The 25,522-nt window shown below is 37.2% G+C and overlaps 1 protein-coding gene across 1 annotated transcript in view; it reads left to right on the top strand.

Annotated features, from left to right (window-relative positions):
* CATSPERE (catsper channel auxiliary subunit epsilon) overlaps window positions 1–25,522 on the top strand; it is a 239,544-nt gene that overhangs the window by 200,809 nt on the left and 13,213 nt on the right. The window contains exons 17-19 of the mRNA XM_024133633.1: window positions 6,919–7,018; window positions 12,506–12,592; window positions 19,392–19,549. Coding sequence (XP_023989401.1) covers window positions 6,919–7,018; window positions 12,506–12,592; window positions 19,392–19,549 — 345 coding nt within the window. The remainder of the gene's footprint in view (window positions 1–6,918; window positions 7,019–12,505; window positions 12,593–19,391; window positions 19,550–25,522) is intronic.

The following is a 25,522-nucleotide window of genomic DNA, read 5'->3' as shown; positions in this document are numbered from 1 at the left end:
GAAGGAAATTGAGGATGATACAAAGAAATGGAAAGATACCCTGTGTTCTTGGACTGGAAGAAGTAATATTAAAATGTTCATACTATTCATACTACCCAAAGCAATCTACATATTTAATGCAATCCTAAATACCTATGACAAAATACCTATGACATTTTTCACAGAACTAGAACAAATCACCCTAAAATTTATATGGAACCACAAAAGACCCTGAATAATAGCCAAATCAATCTTGAGAAAAATGAACAAATCTAGAAGGATCACACTCCCTCACTTCAGACTATACTACAGAGCTATAGTAATCAAAACAGCATGGCTGGCACAAAAACATATATATAGGTCAATGAAACAGAATAGAGAGCCCAGAAATAAACCCACACACTTATGGTCAATTAATCTATGACAAAGAAGGCAAGCAAATGGAGAAAAGACATTCTCTTCAAGAAGTGGTGCTGAGAAAACTGGACAGCTACATGTAAAAGAATGAAATTAGAACATTTCCTCACACCATATACATAAATAAAATCAAAATGGATTAAAGACCTAAATGTAGGACCTGAACCATAAAAATTCTAGAAGATAACATAGGCAGAACACTCATTGACATGAATAGTAGCAATATTTTTTTGGATATGTCTCTTAAGGAAAAAGAAACAAAAGCAAAAATAAACATGGGGTCTAATTCAAACTTAAAAGCTTTTGCACTGCAAAGGAAACCACTGACAAAACAAAAATACAACCTACAGAATGGGAGAAAATATTTGCAAATGATATGACCAATAAGGGGTTAGTATCCAAAATATATAAACAATTCATACAACTCAATATCCAAAAAACAAACCACGTTAAAAAATGGGCAGAAGACCCAAATAGACATTTTTCCAAAGACATACAGATGGTAAACAGGCACATGAAAATATGCTCAACATTGCTAATTATTAGAGAAATGCAAATCAAAGCCACAATGAAATATCACCTCACACCTGTCAGAATGGCTACCATCAGAAAGTCTACAATAATAAATGTTGGTGAGGATGTGGAGAGAAGGGAACATTTGTACACTGCTGGTGGAATGTAAATTGGTGCATCCACTATGGAAAACAATACAGAGTTTCCTCAAAAATCTAAAAATAGACTACCATATGATCCAGCAATTCCACTGGTGGATATATATCCAAAGAAAATGAAAACACTGATTTGAAAAGATACATGCATCCCAATGTTTATAGCAGCATTATTTATAATAGCCAAGATATGGAAGCAACCTAAGTGTCCATTAACAAATGATAATGAAGAAGTGGTATACACACACACACACACACACACACACACACACACTGGAATATTACTTAGCCATCAGAAAGAATGAAATTGTCATTTGCAACAACATGGATGGACCCAGAAAATATTATTACTAGTGAAATAAGGCAGAGAGAGAAAGGCAAATACTGTATGTTACCACTTATATGTAGAATCTAAAAAATAAAAGAAACAAATGTATATAACAAAACAGAGACACTCACAGATATAGAAAACAAAAACTTGTGTTTTTCAGTGGAGGGGGAAAAGGGGAGAGGCAAGATAGGGGTATGGGATTAAGAGACACAAACTACTATGTATAAAATAAATAAGCAACAAGGATATATTGTACAGCACAGGGAGTATAGCAATTACTTTGTAATAACTTTAAAAGGAGTTATTTAAATAATCTATAAAATCATAGATTAATCTATAAGATTATTTAGATTAATAGTTAGTTAAATAATCTCTAAAAATATTGAAATATTACCTCACACCTGTCAGAATGGCTATCATCAAAAAATCTACAAATGATAAATGTTGGTGAGGATGTGGAGAGAAGAGAAGTTTTGTACACTGTTGGTGGAATGTAAATTGGTGCATCCACTACGGAAAACACTACGGAGGTTCCTCAAAAAACTAAAAGTAGAACTACCATATGATCCAGCAATTATGTTGTACACCTGAAACTAATATAATACAGTAAGTCCCCTACATACGAACCTTCAAGTTACGAACTTTCAAAGATGCGAACGTGCGTTCGCATGTCCAATCATGTAAGTTAGTTCACATGTCTGGTGTACTTTGTCATGTGTGTGCATCCTCTACAAGTGGCTGTACTTTTGTGTACTTTACTGTGCAGTACTGTGTAGAACACCGTAGTACAGTATCTTTATTTCAAGCCCAGGATTCCAGAAGCAAGTGTAAAACCAGCAGTGATGTAGCTGGTACTACTGTACTTTTCAAGGTACTTTACTGTAAGATTAAAAATGTTTTCTTATTTTTTGTGTTTCTTTGCTTTTATGTATTATTTGTGTGAAAAGTATTATAAACCTATTACAGTACAGTACTATATAGCCAGTTGTGTTAGTTGGGTACCTAGGCCAACTTTGTTGGACTTACAAACAAATTGGACTTACGAACTCACTCTCAGAATGGAACAGGTTCTTATGCAGGGGACTTACTGTATTGTAAATCGACTATACTTCAATTTTTTTAAATCTGCAGTGGAAGACACCATAAACAAAGTAAAAAAGACAGGTGGTTGCAATGTTTATTTATGGTATCTTTTAAGTACAGATTTTTAAAAATTGTGGTGAAATATATGTAAGGTAAAATACAGTGAACATTTGGATGAATACCCTGTGTAGTTAGACAATGGAATGCCAAATAGCAGTTAAAATGAATGAACTAGGATGCTTGTAAGGGGGAATCAAATGATCAGCCATGAAGTTCAGGTTGGATAGGGAAGGAAGAGAGACGAGGAAGGACCTGCTGATGAGGAAAACAGAGATCAAGAGACTGGAAATTTGTATGGCTTTATCTCAAAACTTAATATTGAGTGGAAAAAAAAATCACCAAAAGATATTCACAGTATAATATCGTGTATGTATATTTTCAAACCCATAAATCAATACTATATATGATTTGTGGATACATTTACATATAAGTAAAGTATAAAACCAGGATGGAAATGATAAGTAATAATTTTCACATTATTCTCTGTGTTCTTCTGCATATATGAAATATTTCCTAATTTAAAAAAAATAAGTGCCTAAACTACAGGCGCAAGGTCCATGAAGAAAACTGGGGAAGTAGAATCAAATACCCACGTGGCAAAGTTGAAAGGACAATTCATCCTATGAGACTTGGAGGGAAGGAGTAAAAATAAATGCAGAAAGTGACTGGTTTGGAAATAGGAATGTAGGAGTTGAGAAAGGTCATGTCTGATAGCCTCGATTTACTTACATGAAGTAGGAAGGAGGGCCACCTGTAAACTGAGAGAAGTGAGGGGTTGAGGAGGGTCTTTGAGGAGAATGTCAAAGGTCACCTAGGGTAATATGAGAAGGGGCTGGCTAAGGGCCAGTAAAAAGATTACTGGACAACATCAAAGGCACAACTGAGGTAAGATACCATGAGTGGGTCCAATCCTCACACACACTGAATGTCTGAAGTAGCACATGCACAGATGAAGAAGTCATAGGTACCATCCAATGTTTAGGTTAGATATTACATGCAAGGGGAGGAACAATTGAGTGCATCCAGGATGCTAGTGAGAGAGCAGGTCAGATGATCAACCATGAGATTGGGCTGACTGGGGAAGGAAGAGCAGCTAGAAAGGAACTTCTGTGTAGCAGGAAAGCAGACAGGAAACAGAGGACTGGAAGTACCCTATGAGGTCAAGAGGCAGGTGAAAGGATGTGAAAGATGGAAGATGTTGGGGTCAGAAAGTGGACTTTTGGCGCAGCACTACTTTGGACTATTGTGGCAGTACTTTTCCCTAGGGGTAACTTTTTGTATCTCTGCAACAAGGAATCACTTGATAAAGCTTGTTGCCTCCAATTCTTCTAGGATAATCGATTGAATAGTTGAGGTTAACTACGGAGGGACAGTCAGATCGATAAGGCTCAGTGTTCAATTCAACTGAACTATAGCAATACATAGTTGATAACCCGGTGTTCAATTAGGTATTTATCAGAGGCAAATTTGGGTGCTAATTAATTAAGCCTTGAGAAAACAGGCAGACATGGGTAGTCACTAGGAAATTAGTGTGTGGACTAGGTCTCTAAATTATAATAAATGCCTTACCTTTGTGGAGAATGGCTCAGGAACAAGGTTGGGCAGAATTGTACAGATAAAACAATAATAGATTCACTATCAAACATTAATAAGAATAAAGCAAGTCCTGGGAGTATGATCCACCTGGGAATATGTCATCCCAACTGCCTCTTTGCTTTCTTAATTCCCATGACAACCCATCCTAAACCAGAATTTGGTGCTACAGAAGCAACCCAGAGGAAACAGTGGGACATAATTGCTCTACTGTGATGCAGGAAGTTCAGTAACAGGTATTAGGGGTGCTTTAGGGCTACTCAAGATTTGTTTTAGTCAGATATGGTAAGACACACAGACGTGAAAATGACTGTCATGAAGGAAGGTATGTATTGTAAATACCAATCCCAAGAAACAGGAGGCACAGCACACCATGTAGGGCCTCAGAAGGAAGCACCAGGGTCTGTCAGGAGACAGAGGAAGTGAGGGGAAAACAGAGGTAAGAGTCTTTATTGTGTTTTCTGTGGGAAGGAATGGATGAGACAGGGTAAGCAGGTTTAAGATTGGCTATTTTGAGTAATTTCAGTGGGCTCTGGGTGTAAGTACTGTCTTGTTGTCTAGTACCTGATCTTGGGGTGATTAGGGCAGGTAGATAGTGGCCCAGTGTGACAACCCATAAAGGAGGTGGCTGGGGGTATGGGCTCTGGATTGGTTGGTTTGCATATGAAAGGTGTTCCTAGGAGAGCTGTTTACTATCTCTAGGAGTTAACCCTGGGAGGGGCATCCCTCCAAGGTAAGCAAGGCCCTAGATCTTAAAGCATCACATTACAGAAAGTAAAAGACAAGGTTAATACAATGGGCTATCTAGAGTGACCACACAGGATTGAAAACATACGTGTCTAATGGATCAACAGGGAGGTCTCTCCTTCCCAATTCCCAAAGTGGAACTGCAATAGCAGAGAAGTTACAAATTGTAGGGAGAAGTTACAAAATGTAGTAACATTCATGAATCTCTCAGGTTTAATTAGTGTTATATCTCACATTAATGAAGTTTAATGAAAATAAGCCATGCTTACACAGGCAAGTATTTTGGTCCCATATTCTCAGTGAAATACGTAGAACATCAAAGATCATTATAAACCCAGAAAGTATGAGTCATGCAATTTATCCTTATTGCCACTAGATGACACTGTAGCTTATTGTTTTTGTGATTGTCAAAAGATGCCTGCTCAGAGTTCAGTTAAGATCTTTTTTATTTAAATAAAACGTAGGGCTTTGCAACTAGTTTTTATTAATTCAAGAATCTGATGGCGTTCAGAAGATGTGGTCAAACATGATGCACCTTCCAAAGCTCCTAGAATTAGAGCTTTGACCAGATCTCTGAAACTGTATAGAAAATTGTGTGCATGCCCACACACGTGTGCATTTTCCTGTGGGGAGGGTCCAGAGCTCTCATTACAATTTAGAGTTCTCTATAACCCCCATCACATGCCAAGAAAGAAGTGAAGAACCACTGCACCAATCCCCACTTAACCACACCTGAGTTCATCTCTATGATTTCTAAAAACTAATTAAAGATAGAAACAAAATAACTTCTCAGATAACACTTTCTGACACTTAAAAATGTTTTCTTCTCAATTTGTGAGAAAGGAACAAAAACTGTTTTTTATGACCACGGGTGGATGGTAGTGAGTTATAGTTGACCTGCAAAGCTAGACAGAATGACTGCAAAGTCAGGCAGAGATCTGGGCAGTGAGTAAGGGGACACTGTGAAGCATCTGCTGTTTTTTATGAATAGACAGAGATGTGAAGCAAGAAAATATATCAGACACTGAGGCAACCTGCCTGAGACCAAGGTCCTAAGTGAAATTTCCATCCAAGGGGTGTGGGGGACAATTTCATTCAGAAAAATGGGCAATAACTGATGGAGAAGGAAGGCATGTAACCATTTTTAAAATAGTCAAGCTCTGGTATTCAAAGGTATGACTTTATCAGTAACTGACTTTAGCTTTTTTCTCAAGGCCCTATTTTCATATGGTAGCAGAAAACATCATAACAATTGGAAGTAATACATCTCTTTTCAAACTTACTGAGTTTGGGGTAAATACTGTAAGCTCAGTGGGGCTTATGTCTCCAGTCCTGACATCAGGGGAGTGGGCACCCTGTCCATGTTGGACTGTCTGCTGGTGTCTGCTGTTGGTGGAAGTCATCATGCATTCTCTGAGCAGGGGTTGTGCATGACTATAGCTCCAGGGAGCTTATGACTATTTCTGCTTCTCAACCCCACCTCAACTCTTACTGATGCTGCTGACCCTCTAACACTTAGCCACATCTTCCAGCTGGTTCCTCCAGAGAGATCTGTACCTCTCAGTTCTAATCATAGTAGTTCTGTGCTTTAATTCTCTGATACATAATAGGCACCCAAAGAGTATTTGCTGATTAAGTAACACCAAGGAATCCTTGCTTTGCCCTTCCTCCATTCATCGCTTCCTTCCATCTTTCTCCCTGCTACCAGCCATGACAGCATGGCCTCACCTACTCATCTTATCAATACACGGTTCCTATCAAACTGAAGAGAACTTATGGTTCCAACTGTTAAAAAAGTGAAAATTTTCTGCTTCGTTACTATGAGATTTATTTTGAGAGCTGAAGGAAACCTATACTGTAAGTAGTGTTATTATTTTGCAGATAAGAAAGTTGAGGCTTCAAGAGTTTACGTAACTTCCCCAGGGTCACAAAGCTAAGTGATAAAGACAGGATTTAAACCTAAGCACATCTGTCTTGAGAGCTGGAGCTTTTAGCCCTTCTGCACTAAACTATTATTTTTGTGTTCGCTGTCTCTTTCAGATACAATGACAGTGGCTATGTTGAAGATGTTGAAGTAAATTTCATAGTGTGGGAAATACATGGCAGGCACGACTATAGCTTTAACAACACTATGAAGAAGGTATGACATTTTGGATTTAAATAGAATTTAGCATGCAATTAGACAAATCTTTCCATTTTAAATCTATATATAAATTATCTAAGGAAAACAGAACCAGTCAGCTGTAGGTAGGAAAAAAATATGACCTCTATATTGAATTCTATGACTATGAAAATTCATTTATAAAAAAAGAAATCACTGTCCTATAGAACGGACTTAAAGGGGTCAGAAAAGATAATGTTTATAGTAGGATGATGCAATTATTGATTAATATTTTATTTTCTCTCCACATTGTATTTAGTGTTTGATTATTTATGGGCCTGCATTTCACTCTCAGACATTCATCACATTTGTGCTAAATCAAATGGACACACTCTAGGCTTCATCTCACTTTGACTTCTTTGCAGCATTTGACCCACTGACCGTGGCTTCACTGTCCCCACACTCTCCTGGTTTTCCTTCATCCTCCATGACTGGTCATTCTCAGCCTCCACAGTGAATCCCCTTTATTCTTCCTGTTCACTTTGCAGGCCACAGCAGAAAGGCCTTCCTACTCCAAATCACCACACTTCACTCCCATCCCTTCTACGTGGGGCTTTTTGCCCTTGGGGGCCTCCCATCATGATGCAGCCTCTCTAGAAGTTACCAGCATTGATTCCTGAGATTTGTCAGAGATCTCATACAAAACCAAGGATGACTCCTTCCAAAGTAACTTTCTCATCCACCAGAGACCTTAATTCTCCAAGAAGTAGAACCTACGCAGGTGACAAAAAAGAGACCTGAATTCCACCTGCTACTCCCCTCCATATTACTGCAATTATGTGACCCAACAAATCCATCCCATCACACATTCCTGCCTCATTCACCACTAAGTCGGACCATGTGACTGATTCTTATCACTGGAGTTTGAGCAGAAGTTATATGTGTCCAGGATGAAGTACTTAAGAACTTCACACGCACCTCCATGCTTCCCATCTTCCTTCACATGTCAATATATTACAGCAATGATTAAAGATGGAGTAGATGTGAACTGGATGAAGGGGATAAGGGACTTCAAGAAGCCACTGGATTTTAAAAGTCTGAGTTTTTAATCTACTTTTTTGAGGAGAGTCATCCATAGGAGCCATTTAAACAGGGACATCTGCATTGGCTTATGTGTGATCAAGAATTAAAATTTAATGTGTAAAACCCCTGAGGGTTGGAGTTATTATTGCAGCAAAGCTGACCAATATAGCTCCTCCTATTAAAACTACATTTAAATGCAAACATTTCAGTCTCTGAACCCTTTAGCTCTCTCTTTCCCACTACTCCTCTGCCCCCTTTTCTCACACAATCTAGATATCTCTAGATATCTAGAGAAACCCTCTGCTTATCCCATTTTTCTTCTCTTCATTTCCTATCTAACTTGAGCTCCACAGTTCAGTCCTTCAGCTATTGTCTTCCCAATGCCTATATGTCACTTTCCCCGGTATTGTTCTTGTTTAGTGTTAAGCAAATTTAAACATTAATCTCTCTGCCTTATCCATGCCTATATATGAGCTACTAATCACTTTTAGAAAAAAAATTAAAATTGCAATAACTGGAAGTATGAACTCAACTATTGGGAGTGATGACTGAAAAGAGAATTAGCCATCTAGAAGAGAGGTCAGAGGGAAATATCCAGAATTACACATAGAGAGATAAACTGATTTAAAATATAGAAAAAGAACATAAAGGAGATTCAAAGCTAAGCTCTAAGAACTGGAGTCCTAAAAAAAGAGAAGACAGAGTGTTGGTCAGAAGCAACATTTTCCAAAACTGGTGAAAGACATCAAGGCACAGAAAAAGTAATCTGCATCCAAAAACATCACAGTAAAATTTCCAAAATCAAAAACAAAGAGAAAGGGCTTCCCTGGTGGCGCAGTGGTTGAGAGTCCGCCTGCCGATGCGGGGGACACGGGTTCGTGCCCCGGTCCGGGAAGATCCCACATGCCGCGGAGCGGCTAGGCCCGTGAGCCATGGCCGCTGAGCCTGCGCGTCTGGTGCCTGTGCTCCGCAACAGGAGAGGTCACAACAGTGAGAGGGCGGCGTACCGCAAAAAAAAAAAAAAGAGAGAGAGAGAGAAAAATCTTTAAAGTATTCAGAGCAAAAAAGATAACTTACCTTCAAAAAAGTAACTATAAGATTTAAAGCTGATTTCTCAATAGAAATAATAAAAACCAGAAGTCTTTGAAGAAAAATATTTTTAAGTTACTGAAAAAAAATAATTCCCAAACCTAAAATTCTGAATATAATAGAAATAGCATTTTAAAAAATGAAAGTGAACGGCAGATAATGTCTTACAAGATACATGAAATTAAAAGAGGAAAAAATTTTAAGTAAGAAAGAAATGAAGGAAGAAATAAAAATGATTGGAGAGAAAGTGACAAATATTGAGGATAGGCAAAGAATAAATGGAATTCCTGAAAAAGAGAACCAAGGCAAAGGAACAAAACAAATACTAATAATTCAACAAAACACAACCACCACCCCCCAAAAAAAATTTCAAACTTCTTATTGAAAGAGCATACCATATACTTCAGAACATCAAATCAGAATAGCCAACCCATGTGGGCCTATAGGCAAAAAAGCAAGAAATTTATAAGGAAAATTAAATTATCATCAGACATTTTGTAGCAGTGTTGTATGCCTGGAGAAAGTAGAGTCAAATATTTAAGATACTAAAGGAAAATAAATACAAGCCAAGGATTTTACATCCAGCAAAACTGATTACACTGTAAATGGCACAAACTGCTATCAGTATGTAGAAAGCTCTGATAATATTGTTCCCAGGAGCCCTTCCTGAGTAATTTACTAAGTAAGAAGCTTCAGAAAATCAAAAATACTAAAGAGATATCAACATAAGGACTAGGAGGAAGCATTATAATATAGTATATAGTTACTTACAGGACTAAAACAAAATGAGGGTTAAATGGGTTAGAATGTAATATATAATGGGTATATTCTCTGACAATGTAGATCTAGTACAATTATAAAATATGATAGGAGAATGTGAAGAGCATATACAAGGGAAAAGTATAAGTGTTTTCAGTCATCATGACACTGGTGATAATATTTGTATTGTTTCTCTAAAGTTTTGAGGTGTATAATGTGAGATAAAACAAATGTGTAATAATGACATTTTCTAATACTACCATTCCTCACCAAGTGTTTTGTTGTAAAAGCAAGAAGATACATATGTTAAGATAGAAGAAGTTAGACAAAAATCTTGAATTCGAATAGGACTCAATATGAACTCATGAGGTATTGGATATTGCTCTGGATATAAATTTATTAATCAAATAGAGAGATAGATAAAATTTTCCTATTCTGACCGTTAAAATCTTAGAAACATAACTAATCAGTAGCTGAAAGTATCCTTAGTAGCCAGATTGTTGTTTTGAAATACCGTTTCCCAGTAAAGGTACTAGGCATTCTTAGATAAATTGCTGATTCCACGCCTGAAGGAAGAAATGTACAAGATGAGCCTAGACTAGTTCGGCATACCCAATAGCAAGGAAGAATCAAGGACTGCTAGAGTCATTTAAAACTAATCAGAAATCGGGCTTTCCTGGTGGCACAGTGGTTAAGAATCCGCCTGCCAAAGCAAGGGACATGGGTTCAAGCCCTGGTCCGGGAAAATCCCACATGCTGCAACTAAGCCTGTGTGCCACAACTACTGAGCCTGCGTTCTAGAGCCCGCGAGCCACAGCTACTGAGCCTGCATGCCTAGAGCCCATGCTCCACAACAAGAGAAGCCACCGCAATGAGAAGCCCACGCACCGCAACGAAGAATAGCCCCCACTCGCCACAACTCGAGAAAGCCTGCACGTAGCAACAAAGACCAAACACAGCCAAAAATAAACTAAATTAATTAAAAATAAATAAATAAAAGTAATCAGAAATCAACATCAAGAGGTTTCTACTGGCCAATTCCTTATTTTGAAAACTGGTAAATAAAGATAAACAAATATTTATCCTATTTTCTTCAAATGAACTCTACCAGTGGACAACCAAACAGTAGATGAGGGGAAGCATCTCTTTATAAAATTATTCCAGTTGACAAATGAAAAAATAGAATTGAAATATCACCATTTTATAATCCAAATAATAGAGGTTATTATAAACAAATTTATATCAACAAATTTGGCAATGAACAAGTGAATAAAATGGACAAATGTCTTGAAAAATACACCAAAATTTCTTGTATTCCCCCCTCCAAAAAATAGAAAACTCTAATCTCAGATGGCTTTCCTGATGAAGTCTACCAAATATTTAAGAAAAAATTTACTTCAGCCTTATAAAAACTCTTCCAGAGTATAAGGGTGGGAGGAAACACTTTCAACTCATTTTGTGAATCCAGGAGGACCTGATGAAGACCTTAAGAGAAGAGAATGATGAGCCAATCTGACTCATAACCATAGATACAAAACACCTGAACAAAATTCTAGCAAATCAAATACAGCAACTTATTAAAAAATAATCCAGGGCTTCCCTGGTGGCCCAGTGGTTAAGAATCCTCCTGCCAATGCAGGGTCACAGGTTCGAGCCCTGGCCCGGGAAGATCCCACATGTCGCGGAGCAGCTAAGCCTATGCGCCACAACTACTGAGCCTGCGCTCTAGAGCCCACGAGCCACAACTACTGAAGCCCGCGTGCCTAGAGCCCGTGCTCTGCAACAAGAGAAGCCACGACAAAAAGTCCGCGCAATGCAAGGAAGAGTAGCCCCCACTCGCCGCAACTAGAGAAAGCCCGCACACAGCAACGAAGACCCAACACAGCCAAAAATAAAAACAAATAAATAAAATAATAATAATCCATCCAGGCCAAGTTTTCTTTATTTCATAAATTAAGGGCTGGGGCTATCATTTGAAAATCAAAGTAATCCACTATATTAACAGTATAAAGAAGAAAAGGCATAAGAATATTACAACAGTTGATGAAAAGTCATCTGACTAAAAATTTATCATGCATACATAACATTATTTTTTAAATAAATCTTAGAAAATTATAAATAAATGGTAACTTCCTTAACCTAATAAAACGTCGATACAAAAAACCTGTATAAAGCATCATACTTAATGGTGAAAATGTGAAAGCCTTCCCTCTGAAATCAGGAATGAAACAAGGAGGCATGTTCTAACCATTTCTATACAACATTGTTCCTAATGTCTGTAATAAGGTAAACAATAAACAATACAAATAAATTAAAAGTATAAGGATTTGAAAGGAAGAAATAAAACTCATATTCACAGATAACATGATTGTTCATCTGAAACAAAGTTAATAAGTGAGTTTAAGAAGTTCTCTCTGTATAAAGTCAATATACAAAAGTCCATTGTTTTTCTGTATATCAGCAAACATTTAAATAATTTAAAAATTAGATATATACTTTTCAACAGCACTAAACTATATTAAATACTTAGAAATAAATTTATATACAAAATATATATATATAAAATCTTTCTAAATATATAAAACCTTTTGACAGAGTGGTTGTTTGCACGAAGCTCAGACATGGAAGTCAATGACTGAGCTTAACAAGCGCCTCCCGTTAGAAGAAGCCTGGGGACCTGAGGTAAGAAAAATATTACCTTGCAAATTGTTTATTTATAATAACTAACTTGGCATTTTAGTATTAAGTGCTTAATGGAAACACTTTGGGTTTAAATTTGATTTTGTAAATCAAATCCAATTTTTCTATTGGATTATATTATGATTTCCAAAATGCTTCATCTTAATTCTATTTGATCTTCTGTTGCCCCTGCATTACTAACAATTTTGTTTTAATTTTCTCTTCTGAAAATCTGTTTGCAGATTATTAAATATCTGACAAACATGTTAAAGCATTGAGACTGAGTCTTTCTAAAGAATGCCTGAAGTTTCAATCTTGTGTAACTAAAAGATCATTTCTGAATGTCAGTTATCAATCCTATACTGTTTTCAAGTGAATTTTCTTAAATTGAAATTAATTTGTTATTTGGCAAATCAAATCATATCTCATGAATAAAGTGTGACATATAAGGTACTTAAGCCTGTAAAATGTAAACCCTACAATAAGAATGTTATTTTGCTTCTACGTCAGAACCTATACATGTCAAGATAGAGATATATACAAACGATATGTATCTCCCTCTGTATTCCCAACTCCAAACCATCCATTTTCCATCCACCACTCCTTATCTTCCTAGTAACATAATTCTAGGAGCTTTACTCCAACAATCCTTTGAACAATTCTTCCAGCTCAACATAACCTTCAATTCATTGATCCTACCACCCTCACCCCACCCCCGGTTCTCTTTTCCCTCTTTATCCAGCTTAAATTCCACAGTCAATAGTCATACCTTTCTATTAATATGACCCTCAATTCTTTTGCCACCCCCCACTTCTTTATGTTTGTATAGCTAAATCACAACCTTAGTTAAGTTCAACTGTCCACCTTAGCACCTGACTGTGGCCAGAGAAAAACATACTCATACTGACTTGTTTCACTTTCATCTCATGATTAAAAAGGTCCCATAATACTTCCCAACAAATATTTCTTTACCTCATTATCTCTTCCCCTCTCATAAATAGTTATTGAATGCTTTCTCCTCTTCCCCCATCCTTGTTCTTATCTAATGAACTTGCTTTCTACTTTATGAAGAAAATTATGGTAGTTATTAGGCCTGGGGCAAGACCCTTCTATCCAATTTTATTTAAAGAAGCACATATTTTAAAATGTGCAACATGTTGCCATATTATTTTGAATGTTTTGACAACTAAAATTCCTTATAACTAGTTTCCCTTGTAATGCAACCTATTTTATGTTATTATTTTTAAAAACATTATTCTGAGAGGGGCCCATAGTAGTCCATAGGCTTCACCAGATTGCCAAAGGGGCCCATATAAAAATAAAATACAACTTTATATATATTTTTAAATCTATTTGTATATATTTATACACACTCACTATGAGGTTATGAACCCCTGATATAGGTATAAAAAGAAAAGGACTAAATCTTGGGTCATTTCAGTATTTAGAGATGGGGGAAATGAGAGGCAAAGGATGTGAAAAAGGAATAATCCAAGAAGCAAGAGAAGATCCAGGCAAGTATGATGTTTTGGACCTCATGTAAGGCAAGTCTCACCAGAAGGAGGGAGGGATCAAGTGTGTTAAATTCACTACTAAGATAGGTCAACTATGATGAGGATTGAAACTTGATCATTTACTTCAGCAGCATGGAGGTAACAGGTAACCTTGACAGGATCAGTTTTCATAGGATAGTGAGAGACAAAACCTTACTGAAGTGGGTTTAATTAGTATGGAAAAAAAGAACTCAAAGCATCAAGAATAGACATCTCTGCAGAGGAGTTTTGCAGTAAGGAGAGAAATAGTGTAGTGGCTGGAGAGCAATGGGTTGAAGAAAGGGTCTTTTTTATTTTTTAATAATTGAGAAAAATAACCACATGTTTACTGATGGGAATATTCCAACAAACTGAAAACTGATGATGCTTCAAACTTAACATGTCTGAAACTGAGTTTCTGATATCCACCCTCCAGACATACTCCCCCAACATTCTTTCCCACCTCAGTTAATAAAAATTCCATCCTCCCAGTTTGCTCAGGATAAAAGCTAAATGTCATCTTAAGCTCCACATTTGGTCTTTCAGCAAATCTTGTTGGCTCTTTCTTCAAAGTATATTCTGAATTTGGTCACCCTGTGCCACTCCAACTGCCACCACACTGTTTCAAGCCACCATCACCAACCATCTGGGTTATAACCATAGCATCCTAAATGGTTTCCCTGCTTCAGGCTTGCCCACCATGAATCTATCCACAACACAGCACAAAGACTGATCCTACTAAGACATAAATCAGAACGTGCCACTCTTCTGCTCAAAACCATGCGATGGTTCCCATGTCACTTAGAGTTATGACAAAGCCAGCAGGACTCCCTGCACCCCATCTCCACCGCACCCCCATCATGACTAGCTAATGCCTTTCTTCAGGTCTTTACTTGAAAATCAACTCGTCAATGAAGACTTCCCCGGCCACTCTACCGAAAAAGTTAAACATCACCCCGTGACAGTTGCTATCTCCCTTCCCTATTTTCTTTAATGTCATTAGCATTTATAACTCTCTGACACATTATATAGTCTATTTATTTATCCTATTTATTATCTGGCTCCCCAACTAAAATGTAGGCTCCATAAGGGGAGGGAATTTTGTTTGTTTTGTTCACTGGTGTATTCCCAGCATATAACCCATTACGGGTGCTCAATAAATATTTGTGGAACTAATTCATTAATTATAGGTCACCCACCTATTACAAAGAGTATTATTCTGCTCTTTTAAAAATCATAAGGAAGTAAACTAGTAATGGAACCCGTTAAAAACAAAACTTACCCTTCTAACTTCTTGTTGAAGGATATCCAAGAATCTGGGGTTGAGGGTAAATGTAAGTGACCCTCTTACTCAGAATCTCACAAAGGGCACCCAAATGTTATAAGATATGACAAAATAACAGTCCTAGGAAGGAATGAGCTACCTGATAATTAACAGTCATGGAGATTGCCTCAATCGGTATGATACAGTGCAGTAGTTCTCAAATTTTAGAATCACCTCGAGGTGACATCAGAATCACCTAGAGGACTTGCTAAAACAGATCTCTGGGTCCTACCTCCAAAGTTTCTGATTCATCAGATCTGGGGCTAAGCCCCCGAATTTGCATTTCTAAGAAGTTCCCAGGTGATGCTGATCTGGGGACCACATTTAAGAAACATTGAAGTAGTGGCTTATATTCTATAAAGATTCTGGAGTGCCCACACCAGGCCCTAAGTGTTCAGTTCTACCATATGAGAGACAAAAAGCTCACCACTAAAAGGGTGGATTCAGTCTGGAGTCTGAATATAGTAGAAGGCAGGTACCTGCAAAGACTATTTATGTCCTAGTGAGTAAGGCTATGCTTACTGAAGAGTGTCACTGTATATTTATTCAACATGGCAATCAGAGGTGCTCTCTTCCTGAAACATATACGTGAGATGAAATAGCCTTCCAACTCTTGGAGCTGCACTGATTGCTACATAGTCCTGTTTCTACAAGGATGAATGACACTTGCATAAAAATCTGTGAAGTAGCTCTAGAGACTGTAAATTCTCAAGAGAAAATCTGAAGGACTCATAAACAAAAGTGGCATTTTCACAAGTTCTTCCAAGTTAATGTTGGAGTTTGAGAAGGAAAGGGAGAATGTGGGTTATGAATGGCTGGCTACATACTTATAACTCAGGATGTGAGTTGAGTTTCTGGACATGACTGACATAGTAATCTGAGAAGTCCTTGGCTAAAGATGAATTGTGGGCTTCCCTGGTGGCGCAGTGGTTGCGCGTCCGCCTGCCGATGCGGGGGAACCGGGTTCGCGCCCCGGTCTGGGAGGATCCCACATGCCGCGGAAAAAAAAAAAAAAAAAAAAAAAAAGATGAATTGTATTTCTCTTTCTGACTTACTTCACTCTGTATGACAGACTCTAGGTCCATCCACCTCACTACAAATAACTCAATTTCGTTTCTTTTTATGGCTAAGTAGTATTCCATTGTATATATGTGCCACATCTTCTTTATCCATTCATCTGTCAATGGACATTTAGGTTGCTTCCATGTCCTGGCTATTGTAAATAGAAAAACAAACACCGTATGCTAACACATATATATGGAATCTAAAAAAAAAAAAGTTCTGAAAAACGTAGGGGCAGGACAGGAATAAAGATACAGACATAAAGAATGGACTTGAGAACATGAGGAGGGGGAAGGGTAAGATGGGACTAAGTGAGAGAGTGGCATGGACATATATACATTACCAAATGTAAAATAGATAGCTAGTGGGAAGCAGCCACATAGCACAGGGAGATCAGCTCGGTGCTTTGTGACCATCTAGAGGGTTAGGATAGGGAGGGTGGGAGGGAGACACAAGAGGGAGGAGATATGGGGATATATGTATATGTATAGCTGATTCACTTTGTTATAAAGCAGAAACTAACACACCATTATAAAGCAATTATACTCCAATAAAGATGTTAAAAAAAAAAGAAAGAATTGGAATTCATGAGGCCAGGGCTGATGTATTTTCTTAGAGGCTATATAGCTTGATCAAGTGGGCTTTCAACTTAAAAAGAAAAGGGAAAAACACAATAATTGGAAAAAAAAAAGTCTGTTACTACAATAGGAAATATCAGGCATGACACAAAAATAGGAGCAACAATCAGTGGGAATCATCTTTCACATTAGGAAATAACTAGGTAGAAAGTTGGAAACAATATAAATATTCCCAGGTGTTTATACCCCAAAAATACCTGTAATGATAGAATATGAATGTGTCCTTATCAGCAATACATTGCTGTGAGGATATGTGTCCAGTTCCTACAAGTATTTAGTATGTGCCACATATTCTTTCAATTAAGTTCATTGTTTCATGTATTAACTCACTTGGTAGAACAAGAAGTTCCCAGGCCCGTGTTGGCCTACAAGAAACTCAACCAACAACAAAAAAAATAGTAATAAGACATATCATGTTTTCAAGTTAGGGTACATCAAAAAATGATTGGGGGCTTCCCTGGTAGCGCAGTGGTTGAGAGTCCGCCTAGGGGACGCGGGTTCGTGCCCCGGTCCGGGAAGATCCCACATGCTAGACCCGTGAGCCATGGCCGCTGAGCCTGCGCGTCCGAGCCTGTGCTCCGCAACGGGAGAGGCCACAGCAGTGAGCGGCCCACGTACTGAAAAAAAAAAAAAAAAAAAAAAAAGATTGGTTGCCACAAGTAGGGGGTGATATGGGTGAAGGTGGTCAAAAGGTACAAACTTACAGTTATAAAATAAATGTCATCAGCGTGCAATGTACAGCATGGTGACTGTAGTTAATAATACTGTATTGTATATTTGAAAGTTTCTAAGAGAGCAGATCTTAGAAGTTCCATCATAAGAAAAAAATTGTAACTATGTATGGTGATAGATGTTAACTAGACATATTGTGGTTATCATTTCGCACTATATACAAATATTGAATTATTACATTGTACACCTGAAATTAATATAATGTTAGAGGTCAATTATATCTCAAAAATAAACAAGTACTTACATACAAATAAAGGCAGAAATGAGTGTTTTGATGTTCAAAAGAAAAATATAATAATGATGAGTCTCTTACTTGTTTTTCATTAATCTACACCTAACATATTGCTTTATAAATGTGCCAGAGAGTGCAGTAGTAGAAAGGTAGACAAAGGGAAGAAATAATAGTAAATGTGATAAAGGAGAGAGATAGAAGAATTATTTTGCAGTTTATCAAGACATACAGTAACATTTCATGAAATTGTAAAAAATCGTTAAGAGTTTTAGGGATGGGACTTATAATTAAAATATAATTATGGAATGATTCGCCTATGTAAAAGAAAATGACCTGTTAAGAAGGAAAGTAGAGGAATTTTCAGTGTGAAGGCAATATTCACCTTCAGAAACAATTCTCAAACAGGAGGGTAAATACTGGAGTATATATAAATAAAGGTAAAATGAGAGAGCTATAGAAGGGACTTCTATGTATACCAGATCACATAGCCAAATAAGGGAACTATATGAACTGTTCTGATTATCTCCAAAACCAAGTAGAGTTAAGAAAGAATACAATATCTGCATATTGAAAAATGTCAGAATGTAGGGAGACTATGAAGGAAAGAACAAGAAATAAATGCCACTTGAATAAATGGGAGTTACTCACTCAAAAGCTATAGAAAGAATTCAGCCTCACTGAGAATACATGACAGAGAGACAAGCAAGTCTTTAAGTAGGGTGTGAAAGCATACAGGACCTACAAGAATCCAGAAGAAATGCCATGTATTATTTTAGGATTTTATTTTATTACCTTAGCTTTAATAAAGTGACTTTAAAAATAAATAATGTTTATGCTTTTTAAAAAGGGAACAGGAGGTAAATAAATGAGACCCACAGAGAGACAGTATTGGTAATGGGGATAAATAAAAGTCTTAGGGGAAGATTTGACTACTGTATCCATACCTTATGATCAAAATAGTGTCTGTTCCAAATTAAGCATCCTTGAAGGATTTTGTGGTTTTCGATTTAGGGAAATTAAATGCTTACAGATTCTCAACACCCTAATGTATTATTGTTTGCAAATAAATAAACACAGCATTTTCTTTCACTTAGCTTCACTTTTTATCAAACTTTAACCCAGGGTAGCCTCTAAAAATTCTATACTACACTAAAATGATAGAAGAGATAGGAATAGCTATTATATCTCTAAATAATTTTCCAAAATAAATATATGAGTATATAATTTTGTATATTAAAGTCAGCTAATGACCTTAAGGTTTTTGTCTTTGTTTTCTACTCAGAACTATAAGCACTGTTTTTCTTATGCTATTGGAAAACCAGGAGACTTAAATCAACCATATGAGATTATCAACAAGTCTAACCATAACCATTTAGTTTGGCCCTTGGACCATTCCGGAATGTATGTGTTTCGTGTGAAGATCCTGGATCCAAACTATAGGTGAATATAAATGTTCCATTATAATAGTTTTAGCATTAGTTCCTAAAAATTAAATTTTTATTTTCTTGATTTAATTTGATACCACCCAGCTATCCAATTAAAGGCATACCTCATTTTATTATGCCTCACTTTATTGTGCTTCAATTTACAAATTGAAGGTTTGTAGCAACCCTTGGTCAAACAGGTTTATCAGTGCCATTTTTCTAACAGCATTTGCTCACTTCATGTCTCTATGTCACATTTTAGTAATTCTTGCAATATTTCAAACCCTCCACCAGCAAAAGGATTATGATTTGTTGAAAGCTCTGATGATGGTTAGCATTTTTTGAGAAATAAAGTATTTTTTAATTAAGGTATGCACAGTTTTTTTTTTTAGACATAATGCTATTGCACACTTAATAGACTACAGTATAGTGTAAAAATAACTTTTATACCCACTGGGAAAGCAAAAAGGTTGTGTGACTCACTTTATTGCAGTATTCATTTTATTGCGGTGCTTTGAAACTGAACCCACATCTCCAAGGTATGCCTGTCATATTGGTTTTTTCATTTTGGAGCAATCCTGTTAAACATTCTATGGGAGTGGGAGATAAGATTTCATGTTAAACATTAATTAAATTAATCGATTCACAATTACATTCTGAGTACTTTACTATGTTTCATTGCTATGATAGATGCAAATAGAGCAAAGGATAATCTCAGCCTTTAAGATGCTTGTAATTAAACTGGTTGGGGAAGGAGGAGTGGAGGGTACACATAAAACCAAGGGAGGTTAAATCAGAGCAAACACATGATAAATTTTTCAAAGATAATTATTTGTATTATTGATAGGCATAATAATAATTCAGAGATGGGAAAAAATCAATGCTATCTTGAGCATCAGGAGAAAACTTCCTGGAGGACAGAGAGCATTAAGAATTTATATTGCCAGAGAACTAAGATAGACCCTTCAGATGAAAGAAATCACACTAATAATGGAATGGAGCTGAATATTAACATATTATCTATGGCTCATGGAGTCATGAAAGAAAGTGGAAAATACCTTGAGTGAGGAAGGTAAAAAACAAAGGGTGCAGACTAATTCGAGGCAATTCATAATGTTGAATTCAATTTCAAATCATGTCCTAGAGAGCCTCTTTAGTATCTTTACTAGGGGAGTGTTGTGATGAGAGTATAGTTCTAGGAAAATTAGCCTGAGAATAAAGAATCTTATAAAAGGAAAATAAATTGCAGATAAATGAGAGGAGTGGAATTAACAAGACAAGTGTCAAAGGAAGCCCTGTTGGCAGGAGGAGTGGAAAGAAAGGGAAAAGTCTAATAAATATTTATCAGGAAAAGAGAGATTATATTGATCTAGTGTCGCAAATGAAGGAAAAGAAGGAACTGATATGGTCTCAAGTTTTCTAGACTAGGTGATTAAAAATTATGGTATTTTCTTTGACCACAGTAGATATACTGAGGTGGTTTTTCTTTGAGGTCTTTCTTTTTCTAGGAGTTCTGACTTTGCATTTGAGAGGACAATGACATATCTGAGTGAAGATGTCCTATAAACAGTTAAAATTTTTAATTTGGGTCTTGAGTTGGAGGGAATAGATGATGATAAAGAGTTTTGAAAACACAAACGTGGGCATCTTCTGTAGTGACTCCATGAGCACACATAAGTTAACTGACTTATGAGAAGAAAAGAGCTTTTAGGAGATACCCACAGTGAAGGAATTGAGGGTGATGAGAAAAGGAGCTGAGCAGAAAACTCCTCAAATGAAAGAAAAAAATGAAGAGAAGAAAAGTTCCATAATACCCAAGCAATCTACAGATTCAAAGCAATCTCTATCAAAATTCCAATGACATTTTTCACAGAAATAGAACAAACCATCCTGAAATGTGTATGGAACTGCAAAAGACCCCAAAAAGCCAAAGCAGTCTTAAGAAAGAAGACCAAAGTTGGAAGCATCACACTCCCTGATTCCAAACTATATTGCAAAGCTGCAGTAATCAAAACAGTACGGTACTGACATAAAAACAGACACATAGATCAATGGAACAAAATAGAAATCCCTAGAAATAAACTCACACATATACAGTCAATTTATGACAAAAGAGCCAAGAATATACAGTGGGAAAAGGACAGTCTCATCAATAAATGGTGTTGGGAAAATTGGACAGCCACCTGTGAAAGATTGATACTGGACCACTATCTAACACCATACAAAAAATTAACTCCAAATGGATTAAAAACTTGAATATAAGCCCTGAAACCATAAAATTCCTAGAAGAAAACAGGTGATAAGCTCCCTGATGTCAGTCTTTGCAGCAATTTGTTTTTATTTGACACCAAAAGCAAAGGCAACAAAAGCAAAAATAAACATGTGGGACTACATCAAGCTAAAAAGCTTCTGCACAGCAAAGGAAACCATCAACAAAATGAAAAGGCAACCTAGAGAATGGGAGAAAATATTTACAAATCATATATCTGATAAGGGGTTAATATCTACATATATAAAGAACTCATACTACTCAATAACAAAACAAAAACAAAAAAACAAAAAAACAACCACAAAACAATTTAAAAATGGGCCAAGGACCTGATTAGACATTTTTCCAAAGAAGACATACATGAAATGGGTACATAAAAGGGTGCCCAACATCAGTAATCATCAGAGAAATACAACTCAAAACCACCTGTTGGAATGGCTATTATCAAAAAGACAAGAGATAAGTGTTGATGAGGATGTGAAGAAAAGGGAACCCTTGTGCACTGTTGGTGGGAATGTAAATTTATACAGCTACTATGGAAAACAGTATGGAGGTTCCCCAAAATATTAAAAATAGAACTACCATATGATCCAACTATTCCACCCCTACGTATTTATCTAAAGAAAACAAAAACACTAACTTAAAAAGATATATGCACCTGCATGTTCATTGAAGCATTATTTATAATTGCCAGTATATGGAAATAACATAAGTGTCCAAGGATGGATGAATGGACAAAGAAAATGTGGTATGGAATATTATCTGGCCATAAAAAGAAGGAAATCTTACCACTTGAGACAACGTTGATGGACCTTGAGAACATTATGCTAGAGAGTCTACTTTGGTTTGAGTCCTAATTTTGCCACTAGTAACAGCTAGTCTTAAGCAAATTGTTTAGTCTCTTTGAGCTTATTTATCTGTGAAATGAGTCAGTAATAGCTATCTTATAGTATCCTGAAGAATAAATGAAGAACCTGGGTAAAAATCCCTAACTTTGTTGGGCACATAGCAAGGACTCAATAAAACTAAGTTCTTTTCCTGTCTCTTCTCCCACACGAAGATAGGTGAAGTCATATTATTAATGTTTATTTAGTTACATCCTGTCTCATCCAAGCAATATGCTAAATTATGAGGGATAAAATACTTAGGGATAAACCTACCTAACGAGGCAAAAGACCTGTACTCTCAAAACTATAAGATACTGATGAAAGAAATCAAAGATAATACAAACAGATAGAAAGATATAGTGGGTTCTTGGATTGGAAGAGTCAATATTGTCAAAATGACTATACTACCCAAGACAATCTACAGATTCAATGCAATCCCTATCAAATTATCAATGGTATTTTTCACAGAATTAGAACAAAAAATTTTACAATTTGTGTGGAAACACAAAAGATCCCGATTAGCCAAAGCAATATTGAGAAAGAAAAATGGAGCTTGCAGAATCAGGCTCCCTGACTTCAGACTAGACTACAAAGCTACAGTAATCAAGACAGTAAGGTACTGGCACAAAAAGAGAAATATAGATCAATGGAAAAGGATAGAAAGCCCAGCGGTAAACCCACACACCTATGGTCAACTAATCTATGACAAAGGAAGCAAGAATATACAATGGAAAAAAGACAGTCTCTTCAAAAAGTGGTGCTGGGAAAACTGGATAGTTACATGTAAAATAATGAAATTAGAACATTCTCTAACACCATACACAAAAATAAACCCAAAATGGATTAAAGACCTAAATGTAAGACTGGATACTGTAAAACTCCTAGAAGAAAACATAGGAAGGGAGATTGGTTCGAGATGGCAGAGTAGAAGGACATGCTCTCACTCCCTCTTGCAAGAGCACTGGAATCACAACTAACTGCTGAACAATCATCGAAAGGAAGACACTGGAACTCATCAGAAAAGATATCCCACATCCAAAGACAAAGGAGAAGCCACAATGAGATGGTAGGAGGGGCGCAATCACAATAAAATCAAATCCCATAACTGCTGGGTGGGTGACTCACAAACTGGAGAACATATATACCACAGAAGTCCACCAACTGGAGTGAAGGTTCTGAGGCCCACGTCAGGCTTCCCAACCTGGGGGGTCCGGCAACAGGAGGAGGAATTCCTAGAGAACCAGACTTTGAAGGCTAGCAGGATTTGATTGCAGGACTTCGACAGGACAGGGGGAAACAGAGACTCCACTCTTGGAGGGCACACACAGACTAGTGTGCACATCAGGACCCAGGGGAAGGAGCAGTGACCCCATAGGAGACTGAGCCAGACCTACCTGCTAGTGTTGGATGGTCTCCTGCAGAGGCGGGGGGTGGCTGTGTCTCACCATGAGGACAAGGACACTGGCAGCAGAAGTTCTGGGAAATACTCCTTGGAGTGAGCCCTCCCAGATCTGCCATTAGCTCCACCAAAGAGCCAGGATAAGCTCCAGTGTTGGGTTGCCTCAGGCCAAACCACCAACAGGGAGGTAACCCAGCCCCACCCATCAGCAGACAAGCAGATTAAAGTTTTACTGAGCTCTGCCCACCAGAGCAGCATGCAGCTCTACCCAACACCAGTCCCTTCCATCAGGAAACTTGCACAAACCTCTTAGATAGCCTCATCCACCAGAGGGCAGAGAAGAGAGCAAGAAGAACTAGAATCCGGCAACCCATGGAACAAAAACCACATTCACAGAAAGATAGACAAGATGAAAAGGCAGAGGGCTAAGTACCAGAGGAAGGAACTTGATAAAACCCAAGAAAAACATCTAAATGAAGTGGAGATAGGCAACCTTCCAAAAAAAAAATTCAGAATAATGATAGTGAAGATGATCCAGGACATCGGAAAAAGAATGGAGGCAAAGATCGAGAGGATGCAAGAAATGTTTAACAAAGACCTAGAAGAATTAAAGAACAAACAAACAGAGATGAACAATACAAGGGGTCCCAGAAGGAGAAGAGAGAGAGAAAGGAACAGAGAAAATATTTGAAGAGATTAGAGTTGAAAACTTCCCTAACATGGGAAAGGAAATAGCCATCCAAGTCCAGGAAGTGCAGAGAGTCCAATACAGGATAAACCCAGGAGAAACACACGGAGGCACATAGTAATCAAATTGGCAAAAATTAAAGACAAAGAAAATTATTGAAAGCAGCAACGGAAAAATGACAAATAACATACAAGGGAACTCCCATAAGGTTAGCGGATTTCTCGGGAGAAACTCTACAAGCCAGAAGGAGGTGGCATGACATATTTAAAGTGATGAAAGGGAAGAACCTACAGCCAAGATTACTCTACCCAGCAAGGATCACATTCAGATTTGATGGAGAAATCAAAAGCTTTATAGATAAGTGAAAGCTAAGAGAATTCAGCACCACCAAAACAGCTCTACAAAAAAATGCTAAAGGAACTACTCTAAGTGAGAAACACAAGAGAAGAAAAGGGCCTACAAAAACAAACCCAAAACAATTAAGAAAATGGTCATAAGAGCATACATATCAATAATTACCTCAAATGTGAATGGATTAAATGCTCCAACCAAAGACACAGGTTTGCTGAATGGATACAAAAACAGGACCCATACATATGCTGTCTACAAGAGACCCACTTTAGACCTAGGGACACATACAGACTGAAAGTGAGGGGATGGAAAAAGATATTCCATGCAAATGGAAATCAGAGGAAAGCTGGAGTAGCAATTCTCATATCAGACAAAATAGACTTTAAAATAAAGAC

The sequence above is a fragment of the Physeter macrocephalus genome, chromosome 4, assembly GCF_002837175.3.
Source record: "Physeter macrocephalus isolate SW-GA chromosome 4, ASM283717v5, whole genome shotgun sequence".
NCBI lineage: Eukaryota > Metazoa > Chordata > Mammalia > Artiodactyla > Physeteridae > Physeter > Physeter macrocephalus.
Note: the sequence above shows the minus strand (reverse complement) of the source record. Positions and strands in the feature narration are given on the sequence as shown.